At 44.1% G+C, this 13,268-nt stretch overlaps 1 protein-coding gene across 1 annotated transcript in view; it reads right to left on the bottom strand.

The window, feature by feature from the left end:
* The window catches only part of LOC139464875 (E3 ubiquitin-protein ligase UBR3-like), a 61,558-nt gene that overhangs the window by 44,320 nt on the left and 3,970 nt on the right, over positions 1-13,268 (bottom strand). The window contains exons 2-8 of the mRNA XM_071246438.1: positions 10,178-10,391; positions 9,425-9,561; positions 8,839-8,985; positions 7,499-7,597; positions 5,799-5,932; positions 1,635-1,863; positions 80-265 (exon numbers count right to left, since the gene is read on the bottom strand). Coding sequence (XP_071102539.1) covers positions 80-265; positions 1,635-1,863; positions 5,799-5,932; positions 7,499-7,597; positions 8,839-8,985; positions 9,425-9,561; positions 10,178-10,391 — 1,146 coding nt within the window. The remainder of the gene's footprint in view (positions 1-79; positions 266-1,634; positions 1,864-5,798; positions 5,933-7,498; positions 7,598-8,838; positions 8,986-9,424; positions 9,562-10,177; positions 10,392-13,268) is intronic.

The raw sequence follows: 13,268 nt of genomic DNA, 5'->3' as shown, positions 1-13,268 counted from the left end.
TTTGGGATAATATGAACTTAATAATGATTGAACAAAATAACGATAACATATACACGCCATCACATGTTTCTTGTCTGACCTTGCAGGTAGGACAGGAGCTCCATCCACATGGTGACCAGCTCCTCATCCTGCAGGAACTTGGAGGCTACGGAGGAGTGAGTGAGCAGGTTGGTGAGGTCGCTGATGATGGGCCAGTAGCAGTGAGACTTCATCACGTCATTACTACAGTCCACTACATTGTGGAAGTTGTTGGCTGGGTCAGGATCTGCAACAACAACAAGGCAGATGAACACCAGCTGACAGTGAACACTTGTTGTCTGCACTTCTACCTGAGTGAGTGAGTGAGTGAGTGAGTGAGTGAGTGAGTGAGTGAGTGAGTGAGTGAGTGAGCTGGGTTTAATGCCGCTTTTAACAGTACTCCAGTTATATCACGGTGTGTCAGCTTAATGTGGGAGTAAAGCCCGAAGTGATGCAGGTCTTAGACGTTTACCACATCGGTGAAACCCACAAGCACAGGTATGGTGCTGACAAACCTAGAAACACAATTGGGGCGAACCGGGATTCGAACCCACAATCATAGGTTTCCAGCGTACCCAAAGGACGCAACTCTGCACAGCGAATTGTGGCGCCTTAGACGACTGGGCCACCTGCACTTCTACCTGAGGCAACAGAGTTAACTGACAGTAAAAATCCAGTTTCATCCCTTTCCGAAATTCCGGAATAACATTTAGGCCGGACTCACGTGTCTATTCTTTGTTCAATCAAAAACACTCACATCTAGACATCCGGTTCGAAAACAACATGGTTTGCAAGGTTTCGATAGACTCCAGGATTTGCACAGCATGTGTACCGCAAATGGGCTTTGACAGATATTTTCCAAAACTTTTCATGTTTTTAATCAAGGTGCTAAAATGATTTGATGCACTTTGTGAGGTGAGACCTGTTTTATTAAATATAGATCTTGATTATCAATCAGTCAACTTAACCGGGCCCTGCCATTTTGTTTGAAGCAAATGCAAGTAATATGAAAGGTGGAATCTGATTGGCCAATAGGAGGGACACAGAAGGGACATAACTGGTGGCACTACGATCAAGCTACAAACTACCAACGTAGTTCGGAAGAAATAACCAGACAAGCTGGAAACCTATATTCTTCCCGGAATCCCCACGCTCAGCTTGAAGAATATACCTAAACAGGTAAGAGAAGGAGCCTAGTTTCAAATCACTCTTAGAAAACATTCCAGCTCTATAACAGCAGCTTGAAATAGTATATAAAGAAATCTGGGCCTGGCAATCCAGTGATTGAAAGCACTTGGGACAATCATCATATTCAGGGCACAACATCACAATCAGCCAGGTGACACCTTGCAACCAACCGATCCTACTGATGACCTGTTGAGGCCAAGATTAAACAGATTTGACTTTTACACCAGTCAGCAAATATCAGTTATATCAGAGCGGCCTGAAAAAAAAGGATTCTGAGACGAAAGAACAAATGGTTGATATTATGAGCAACATCTGACATTGTCAGGAGACAATGACATGCAATCAGTCAAACTTGATTATCCAATTTAATCTAGCTGCCTCTTAAGACAAGAAATAGAGTTCTTGGGGCGAAATATTCCACTTCCTACCCTCTAGTGTGCTCTCTGTGCGGATGTCTTCAATCATGTGTGTGAGGCTAAGCACAAGGACGTACAGCAGGTTACACTCGCGCATCATCTTGGACGCCAGGGACTCGTTGCTGAACAGCTGGACGCTGATGTGGACTACTCGGTTGGCCACGGTCACCCGGTCAAGCGCCTGCACCAATACCAGGGAGATGCGACTGTAGTGGTGCACAAATGCACGCGTAAAGGCTTCCTGAAAGGACATGATTGACAGTGATATAAATAAATGCATTAAATACTGCACAATAACCATACAGCATGCTCATGATGCTACACAGTGTTGATAGTTGTTGCTGAACACATCGTGAAGACTTGGTTCAAGTACATAAAGATATTTGCTGAGAGAGTCCAAAGAGATAATCATTGGTTAAACCTGGTGAAAACTTACGGTGAGTGAGAATATGTTTATTGCCATTAGGTTAACAGGTTTTTTTTTTCAGATTTAAGCTCACCCACCTTGTAGAGTCGACAAACAGTAAGGGTACCCACCTTGTAGGAGTCGACAGACAGTAAGGGTACCCACCTTGTAGGAGTCGACAGACAGTAAGGGTACCCACCTTGTAGGAGTCTGCAGGCAGTAAGGGTACCCGCCTTGTAGGAGTCTGCAGGCAGTAAGGGTACCCACCTTGTAGGAGTCTGCAGGCAGTAAGGGTACCCGCCTTGTAGGAGTCGACAGACAGTAAGGGTACCCACCTTGTAGGAGGCAACAGGCAGCATGGGTACCCACCTTGTAGGAGTTGACAAGCAGTAAGGGTACCCACCTTGTAGGAGTCTACAGGCAGTAAGGGTACCCACCTTGTAGGAGTCTACAGGCAGTAAGGGTACCCACCCTGTAGCAGTCAACAGGCAGTAAGGGTACCCACCTTGTAGGAGTCGACAGACAGTAAGGGTACCCACCTTGTAGGAGTCGACAGGCAGTAAGGGTACCCACCTTGTGGGAGTCGACAGGCAGTAAGGGTACCCACCTTGTAGGAGTCGACAGACAGTAAGGGTACCCACCTTGTAGGAGTCGACAGACAGTAAGGGTACCCGCCTTGTAGGAATCGACAGACAGTAAGGGTACCCACCTTGTAGGAGTCTGCAGGCAGTAAGGGTACCCGCCTTGTAGGAGTCTGCAGGCAGTAAGGGTACCCGCCTTGTAGGAGTCGACAGGCAGTAAGGGTACCCACCCTGTAGCAGTCGACAGGCACTAAGGATAACCACCCTGTAGGAGTCGACAGACAGTAAGGGTACCCACCTTGTACGAATCGACGTACAGTAAGGGTACCCACCTTGTAGGAGTCTACAGGCAGTAAGGGTACCCACCTTGTAGGAGTCTGCAGGCAGTAAGGGTACACACCTTGTAGGAGACGACAGGCACTACGGGTACCCACCTTGGAGGAGTCGACAGGCAGTAAGGGAACCCGACTTGTAGGAGTCTACAGGCAGTAAGGGTACCCACCTTGTAGGAGTCTACAGACAATAAGGGTACCCAACTTGTAGGAGTCTACAGACAATAAGGGTACCCAACTTGTAGGAGTCTACAGGCAGTAAGGGTACCCACCTTGTAGGAGTCTACAGACAATAAGGGTACCCGACTTGTAGGAGTCTACAGACAGTAAGGGTACCCACCTTGTGGGAATCGACAGGCAGTATAGGTACCCACCTTGTAGGAGTTGACAAGCAGTAAGGGTACCCACCTTGTAGGAGTCTACAGGCAGTAAGGGTACCCACCTTGTAGGAGTCTACAGGCAGTAAGGGTACCTACCTTGTAGGAGTCTACAGGCAGTAAGGGTACCCACCTTGTAGGAGTCGAGAGACAGTAAGGGTACCCACCTTGTGGGAATCGACAGGCAGTATAGGTACCCACCTTGTAGGAATCAACAGACAGTAGGGGTACCCACCTTGTAGGAGTGGACAGACAGTATAGGTACCCACCTTGTAGGAGTCAACAGACAGTATAGGTACCCACCTTGTAGGAGTCAACAGGCAGTAAGGGTACCCACCTTGTAGGAGTCTACATGCAGTATGGGTTCCTGCCTTGTAGGAGTCTACAGGCAGTATAGGTACCCACCTTGTAGGAGTCGACAGACAGTAAGGGTACCCACCTTGTGGGAATCGACAGGCAGTATAGGTACCCACCTTGTAGGAATCAACAGACAGTAGGGGTACCCACCTTGTAGGAGTGGACAGACAGTATAGGTACCCACCTTGTAGGAGTCAACAGACAGTATAGGTACCCACCTTGTAGGAGTCAACAGGCAGTAAGGGTACCCACCTTGTAGGAGTCGAGAGAAAGTAGGGGTACCCGCCTTGTAAGGGTCTACATGCAGTATGTGTTCCTGCCTTGTAGGAATCAACAGGCAGCATGGGTACCCACCTTGTAGGAGTCGACAGACAGTAGGGGTACCCACCTTGTAGGAATCGACAGACAGTAAGGGTACCCACCTTGTAGGAGTCTACAGGCAGTAAGGGTACCCACCTTGTAGGAGTCAACAGACAGTAAGGGTACCCACCTTGTAGGAGTCTACAGGCAGTAAGGGTACCCACCTTGTAGGAGTCAACAGACAGTAAGGGTACCCACCTTGTAGGAGTCTACAGGCAGTAAGGGTACCCACCTTGTAGGAGTCAACAGACAGTAAGGGTACCCACCTTGTAGGAGTCTACAGGCAGTAAGGGTACCCACCTTGTAGGAGTCAACAGACAGTAAGGGTACCCACCTTGTAGGAGTCTACAGACAGCAAGGGTACCCACCTTGTAGGAGTCAACAGACAGTAAGGGTACCCACCTTGTAGGAGTCAACAGACAGTAAGGGTACCCACCTTGTAGGAGTCTACAGACAGCAAGGGTACCCACCTTGTAGGAGTCAACAGACAGTAAGGGTACCCACCTTGTAGGAGTCGACAGACAGTAGGGGTACCCACCTTGTAGGAATCGACAGACAGTAAGGGTACCCGCCTTGTAGGAGTCGACAGACAGTAAGGGTACCCACCTTGTAGGAGTCAACAGACAGTAAGGGTACCCACCTTGTAGGAGTCTACATGCAGTAAGGGTACCCACCTTGTAGGAGTCTACAGACAATAACGGTACCCACCTTGTAGGAGTCTACAGACAATAAGGGTACCCACCTTGTAGGAGTCGACAGGTACTAAGGATACCCACCCTGTAGGGAGTCGACAGACAATAAGGGTACCCACCTTGTAGCAGTCGACAGGCACTAAGGATACCCACCCTGTAGGAGTCTACAGACAATAAGGGTACCCACCTTGTAGGAGTCGACAGGCACTAAGGATAACCACCCTGTAGGAGTCGACAGACAGTAAGGGTACACACCTCGTAGGAGTCTACAGGCAGTAAGGGTACCCACCTTGTAGGAGTCTACAGACAGTAAGGGTACACACCTCGTAGGAGTCTACAGGCAGTAAGGGTACCCACCCTGTAGGAGTCGACAGACAGTAAAGGTACACACCTCGTAGGAGTCTACAGGCAGTAAGGGTACCCACCTTGTAGGAGTCTACAGACAGTAAGGGTACACACCTTGTAGGAGTCTACAGGCAGTAAGGGTACCCACCTTGTAGGAGTCTACAGACAGCAAGGGTACACACCTCGTAGGAGTCTACAGGCAGTAAGGGTACCCACCCTGTAGGAGTCTACAGACAGCAAGGGTACACACCTCGTAGGAGTCTACAGGCAGTAAGGGTACCCACCTTGTAGGAGTCTACAGGCAGTAAGGGTACACACCTCGTAGGAGTCTACAGGCAGTAAGGGTACCCACCTTGTAGGAGTCTACAGACAGCAAGGGTACCCACCTTGTAGGAGTCGACAGGCACTAAGGGTACCCACCTTGTAGGAGTCAACAGGCAGTAAGGGTACCCGCCTTGTAGGAGTCTACAGACAATAAGGGTACCCACCTTGTAGGAGTCGACAGGCAGTAAGGGTACCCACCTTGTAGGAGTCAACAGGCAGTAAGGGTACCCAACTTGTAGGAGTCGACAGGCAGTAAGGGTACCCACCTTGTAGGAGTCAACAGGCAGTAAGGGTACCCAACTTGTAGGAGTCTACAGGCAGTAAGGGTACCCACCTTGTAGGAGTCTACAGACAGTAAGGGTACCCAACTTGTAGGAGTCGACAGGCACTAAGGGTACCCACCTTGTAGGAGTCGACAGGCAGCATGCTGAGCAGCAGGGTAACGATCCTCTGGGGGAACTCGTACTTGACCATCCAGAAGACAAGCTCGTCCAGCAGGGTCACATGGTGCAGCTTCTGACTCAGTCCTCGCTTGTCTGTTAGATTAGAAGGAAATTAACAATCACATGTTGTAAAAAAGGAAACATAAACACTAGCATGTTAGGCTACAAAAATAGTCTTGCACTGTCCGCATCATCATTAAGTCTGCCACCTGTTCCGTTTTTATTTCCTTTTTTAAAAAAAATTAAAAATCATAAAATATTCAGTGTCTGGAACACACAAACACGACAGTGAAATGCTGTAATACTTAAAAACAATGTGATCCAATAAAGAGTGCAGTTACTTCCCTTTTCATGCGCACTGCTTTACTGCACATCTCGTGTTCGGGGTAAGGCTGGCAATAGGAGTTTGTTTGCTTGTTTAATGTTTTGCCATTTGCAAATTTGGTCAATGAAAACATGAAATTTACGAAGAAACATCACCAGACATGAGGATTTACAAATTCAATGGGATTTGTGTACTGTATGCCGGACAATGGTTCATACACAGAGATGAAGATTACATGTGTATTTGTCTTGTAAAATAAGCCAGAAGTAGCAAACAGCTGTTCACACCTTTTCTCCCCTATCTGTGGGTGATTTAGTTTAAAAAATAATTAATGTCACGGCCAATATCATAACTAAAAACAATTTTCAATACTGTGATAGGAAGACTTCGTAATCTCTAACGACTGATGTTCGTTTCGAGGCAAGTTCATGGTGTGTTGATGTGATTTGCCGATCAGTTCATACACGATTTCACCAAAATTAATGTGAACAAAATTGAATGAAATCTTGGATAAAAGTAATAAAATGGAGTACAAACACAAGTCCAGACACACAATGAACACTTTTAAAGCCAGATAGCGTAATAACAGGACTAACTTGCGTACTTCAGTATGGATTTGTAAGTTTCTGCCAGTGTGCTCACAGTAACATCTTCACGTTGTGAAATACACTCAAAGCTCATTGTATGCATGTATTATGTACACACTGATAGTATTCCAGTATTTTACACATCAAGGAATACATTTATGTAGGGAGTCCCATTCCAAGGTTGATTGTACACAACTTTTTATTTGGTTACATGATAGTTTGAACACACACACAAAAAAACACTGCCAGCTCATACTATATTTTCAGAAGCAATTGCCTGAGAACCAGTTCTTTTATTTTTTTAAGCCTTAGCATACGGGGAAATCAACACACTCACAATCATGTTAGAATAGGAACAACATTATCCAATAACATCAACTTTATTAACGGCAGGGTAAAGGGTAGACATAATGACTTAAAACCAAATAAAATTCAAATATTAGAGTTATCATCATATCAATATTCAAGTCTGGACCAGACAAACAAGTGACTGATATCATGAACAACATTGGGGACTATTCAAAACATATTTTGGCAGGGTTCACTCTAGGAATTTTCTGACAAGGGCCCTTTATGTGAAAATATTCCAGAGATACGCCCATACAGCACAATGTTAAAATGCCCCATTGTATTTGAAAATGGGGGCCTTTTTTCAGATTTAGGGGCTAAAAGCACAACGCCCCACCCAAGAATAATCCCTGTGTTGGGTATATATGGACAGAAGCACTACTTCAGCAGATTCCTTACTCTGGTACTTCTCGAAGGTGGCAGGGTATGGCATGATTTCTCTCGCTTGTACGTAGTTCTTCTGACTCTCAATACAGTAGGGGTTGTTGGCTATTTTCTCTGAAAACATACATCAGAACATCTACCACACCAGTCTCAGCAATAATTCAAATATCACATTGGGCTGCCATGCATTAGGTTCACCTAATGTTCCTATTTGGGGAAGGAATTGCACAAACAAAGACCTACTAACATCATCCACTGTTTATTAATATCAATTTTACATTATTATTTATGAACCCAGAGATAAAATTAAAACACATTTCAAATTTCATTTTACAAGCTACAATCTTACACATTGTACTCTCAGACTCAAACCCTGTAAGCATGGTATATAGGTGAGATGAAGGCCCTAGTTTCAGGGTGTGATGAAGGCCCTAGTTTCAGAGAGTGTACCTGGAGTAAGCATGGTACATAGGTGTGATGAAGGCCCTTGTTTCAGGGACTGTACCTGGAGTAAGCATGGTACATAGGTGTGATGAAGGCCCTAGTTTCAGGGTGTGATGAAGGCCCTTGTTTCAGGGACTGTACCTGGAGTAAGCATGGTACATAGGTGTGATGAAGGCCCTTGTTTCAGGGACTGTACCTGTAGTAAGCATGGTACATAGGTGTGATGAAGGCCCTTGTTTCAGGGACTGTACCTGGAGTAAGCATGGTACATGGGTGTGGTGAAGGCCCTTGTTTCAGGGACTGTACCTGGAGTAAGCATGGTACATAGGTGTGATGAAGGCCCTTGTTTCAGGGACTGTACCTGGAGTAAGCATGGTACATGGGTGTGGTGAAGGCCCTTGTTTCAGGGACTGTACCTGGAGTAAGCATGGTACATAGGTGTGATGAAGGCCCTTGTTTCAGGGACTGTACCTGGAGTAAGCATGGTACATAGGTGTGATGAAGGCCCTTGTTTCAGGGACTGTACCTGGAGTAAGCATGGTACATAGGTGTGATGAAGGCCCTTGTTTCAGGGACTGTACCTGGAGTAAGCATGGTACATAGGTGTGATGAAGGCCCTAGTTTCAGGGACTGTACCTGGAGTAAGCATGGTACATGGGTGTGATGAAGGCCCTTGTTTCAGGGACTGTACCTGTAGTAAGCATGGTACATAGGTGTAATGAAGGCCCTTGTTTCAGGGACTGTACCTGGGGTAAGCATGGTACAAAGTTGAGATGTAGGCCCTAGTTTCAGGGAGTGTACCTGTAGTTAGCATGGTATATAGGTGTTATGAAGGCCCTAGTTTCAGGGAGTGTACCTGTAGTTAGCATGGTATATAGGTGTTATGAAGGCCCTAGTTTCAGGGAGCGTACCTGTGGTCAGCTGTCGGTATTCCTGCTCACTGGTGAGAATTTTTGCCATCACCAGCCTCATGGCCGCCCCCATGTCACTGAGGCTTTGCAGGAAGGAGAGGAACTGCTCCGCATCATCCATTGTGACATAGTAGGAGCCCTTCACGTCTACAAGAAGACGATGAAATCAAAATCATTCAGGGCTACACATCTATGGTCACATACAACTTGCCTGCAATTCATCTTGGACTTGTGATTTATGTAAATTAACTACATTTTGAAAGAAAACTGGTCCTGTTAGATTTTCATTAGTCTCGGATTAATGGACTATTAGCCATGTCTAACTTTGCTATTCATTGATGTGTTACTTGACTATCCTGACCAAATTGGAATCAAATAATATCGCTCAATAACAAAATCAACACATAAACATGTTAAACAACAGGGTAAATAAGAAACTTGACATGGAATAACTTGTAACCATGGTAACTGTAGATAAAGTTTCCAATCATATGGAGAGCTGTTAAGGACACTTACTAAATGATCCACTGACCATGATGACAACTCAAACAAAAATGTAAAAGTAACACAACACTTGTGACCTGACCTGGTTTACAGTTGTCACGGAGATAGTGGATGAGGCGGAGGAAGACCTGGGGCATCATGGCTTCTGCATTGGCCATCATGTCTCCGGGCATGTGCACAGCATGTCGCTGTCTGTCGGGGCCATGTCGGGGGCAGAACCTAAAGCATGACACAGTGAGTGAGTGAGTATGGTTTTACGCCGCTTTTAGCAATATTCCAGCAATATCACGGCAGGGGACACCACAAATGGGCTTCACACATTGTACCCATGTCGGGAATCGAACCCGGGTCTTCGTCGTGACGAGCTAACGCTTTGACCACTAGGCTACCCGACCGCCCCTAAAGCATGATACAGTTGGTGTAGGTTGTCTGATAGTTGGAATTTAGAGTATTTAACTTGTTTTGATATAGGTATTTTTCAAATCTAGACGACCTATCAAGTATGACTTGATATTTGTGAAAAAAAGAGTGTGCATTCCAATGACATGATCAGGGATGCAACTCTTCACAGATAATGGGGCACCCTTTAAAAAAACCTGGCACAACAAATAAAAAAATCTGTGAAAAATGAGAATGATCCTGATGACATGGCAAGCTCCTCACAACAATAGCCTGTTCGCAGACCTCTCTACACTACCGCAACAAGTCAGAGCTCCCAACAGGGCTGGGCAATCTTGCAATCAGCACAGGTAGCAGTGATGGTACTGAGGGTAACGAAGGTGTCACGCATTGGAGCGGAGCTTAGATGACATGGATGGCAAGGGAAGTAACTCACCCTGAAGTATTCATGACACTGGTGTCCCCACAGTCACAGGCTCCCCCGGCCTGGCTGCGGAACATGTTGTAGTCGTGTCCCTCATGGTTGCCGGCCTGGAAACAGTCGGAGCAGAGGGACATGCAGGGGGAGATCCCGCATGTCCGACATCGGTAGGCCACGAAGTGGGCTGTCCAGACCAGGCCACATGTCACAGCGTTGTCATACTTCCGGACTGAAATGAGACACAATCATCATTAGGTGGAGTTTGTTTGAGATCTCTTAAATCATTGGATTGTGGCAGTCAGAATTCAGGCATCAACTTTTCCCATATTTCATTTTTGTACCATATAATTCCTATGTATGGATTTGTCTAACTTATGGTAAAATTACAACTGGTAGTGCCACTGACCCTTCCTGAATTTTCGAAGTCTTGGACAAGAGGACTTACCTTATTTGCAATAAGTGCCCTGGGTGCTTAGAAAATTGAGGGTGGGAGGTGGCGGGAGGGTAGGTGTGCTTATTAAAACCATACACAACAATCTGAATTTGTGGTCAGAGTTCGAACGGTAGTCAAGAAACTTAGTTTAAATGTTGATGAAGCCAAACGTTTTTGATAAAAGTTACTCAGCAATTATGCTTCCCTATCCTGCTGTTTTCTGTGTATAATCTGTAACATGCACAAGAAAATACAGACTGTCATGTAAAGTTTTGAAATTGGAAGGTTGGTAAGGGGTGCTTATATAGATTACTTACAGACTCATCGAGACGTTGGTCAGCAGGACAGTGAGGTGCTTATTGGAACAGGGCACTTAACACAGTGAATACTAGTTTCGAAGCTGGATATGCTCCTAATGTTACCTACTTGTCTCAGGTCATTTGATGATATACTGATTCTGCTAGAGGTAAGGTGAAATGGGGTTTCACGCAGCAATCACGATTATTGTGCTTATAGAAACATCTCCTCAGACAGCGGAAGATTTGTTAGCTCAATCCCCTGGTCGTATGATACCAAAAGATGTCAAAAGAAGGTACTTGCTGTTACCCTGCCTGATGCTAGGCATTAAGTGTCTAAAACAAGGACAGGTCAGCTTGGAGTTTACCTTGTCTAAGTGGGGTGTCCATGTTAATCATTGTAAATAATATTGTCATGATAAAACATGTTTGACGAATTCGTTTTTAAAAATAACTTTCTATTCATGACTCAGCTTTATATATATCAACTTGTTTTCGTCAACATATGGCTGAAATATTGCAGATGTGACGTTATATATTAACCCTCAAACAAATCTGTGGCATGATATCTCAGTGGGCTAGCATTATAAAACCGGCATGAGCCTGAAATAGTACAAACAGCTACACACACATGCAATAATCTTGAACTCAAAGTTGAAACCCATTTCAACACATTTGATACACTTTGTGGAAGTGATTACTTGAACACTCGAATCAGTAAGTATGGTTTTACACTGCTTTTTAGCAATTTTCCAGCAATATCACGGGGGGCGGGACACCAGGGTTAGTTTCACACATAGTACCCATCCTTGCCCATGCAGGGAATCGAGTCTGGGTCACTCAAAGCGACATCAACACCCCTACCTGAATCAACTATGTATGAAAATACTGAATAAATCTGATTAAAATATAATACAAACGGTGCATGGATTTATCTAGGATCCTAAAATAAAATTGGGGAAAATCATCAGTTTGTTCAAAATTGGATTTTTTTCAAAGTTCTTATTTGCCTATTTGAACGTTGTATTTTAACCATTGTTAACATTGTATTTTAACATTGTATTTCAACATTGTATTTAAACATTGTATTTCAACATTGTGTTTTAACATTGTATTTCAACATTGTATTTCAACATTGTGTTTTAACATTGTGTTTAAACATTGCATTTTAACATTGAATTCAATGTAATAGTAATAAACCGAGTATGAAGCACCCTTCCTCTACAGGGTTTGAAATAACCATTAACCCAACATGCATCAACAGCCTGTGGCTAGTGAAATGTGCTGGGCTAATAGCATTTGAAAACTGCTTGACCGACTGGCTAGTTGAAAATCTGACCCTCATAACAACTGCTAACTTTGATCATTTAGTTTCATTTAGGCAAGGATGTTCACATGCACAACATTTACTAATGTAAGTTATTTTACACATGTGTAACTATACATACATGCATATATATAAATTTACTATGAGTTCACATGAAAAGCACCTCAGGTGTGTAAATAAAGTATGTAAATTGGGTAAAGCACACCTATTTGTCAATCTGTTCACGCCTTTCAATACAAAAAAGTTTGTTCCCAATCAAAGTTGAATGAGAAGAGAGTTACTTCAGCGAAAATTTTCGCGTGAAGCAACATGTGTTTGATTTAATTTGTACGCAAAATTTTGATTCCATGAAACCAAAGGAAAACACTGTCCACTCAACTTTGTATATACGCATAAAAGTTGACAACTGTTGACAATTTGTTTGGTGTTGGCAAAAGAACAGATATTAATTAGATCATCCTCTTACGTTGACATTAACTTTTACATTGCAACATATACACACAGTGCAAATTTACAGTTACATTTGCATCTGCTCCAGACATGATGCAAATTATCTCCTGATGTAAATATACACACATGAGTAAACGCGTTTTTCTACATAGTATGCACATATACACACATATGTATAGAGGCGCAAGTGAACGAGTTTTTACTTGATTTCCGATTGTAACATATCTCGTGCAGAGTAATCTCACCCTGTAGTAAAGACAAATATTCTGATTGGATGAAATCAATCCTGTAATTCATACACCCAATCAGCAGAAGTGTTTCACTACTCTTCCTTCCAGTAATGGCAGGGTAACATCAGCGTTAGAAATTGGCACTAGTTTTGTATGTAGTAGTCCCTACCAAACTGCCAAATAGTAAAGGTATCTTAAGGACTAGTAGAAATTGGCCCATTTCAATATGTGTTTAAGGGTTTTGTTATATGATATCATTATAAGGACTAGTGGACAAAAACTGTTAGTTTCTAACCCGATAACATGGTCGTTTACTAATTTCAAGCCACAGAAGGAAAAGAAACCAAAATTAGATAGTAATGAACAAAAA

This window comes from Haliotis cracherodii, unplaced genomic scaffold (genome assembly GCF_022045235.1).
Source record: "Haliotis cracherodii isolate W230 unplaced genomic scaffold, xgHalCrac1.p SCAF_17, whole genome shotgun sequence".
In the NCBI taxonomy this organism is placed as follows: domain Eukaryota; kingdom Metazoa; phylum Mollusca; class Gastropoda; order Lepetellida; family Haliotidae; genus Haliotis; species Haliotis cracherodii.
The sequence above is the reverse complement of the archived record's forward strand: the minus strand, read 5'-3'. Positions and strand labels throughout refer to the sequence as shown.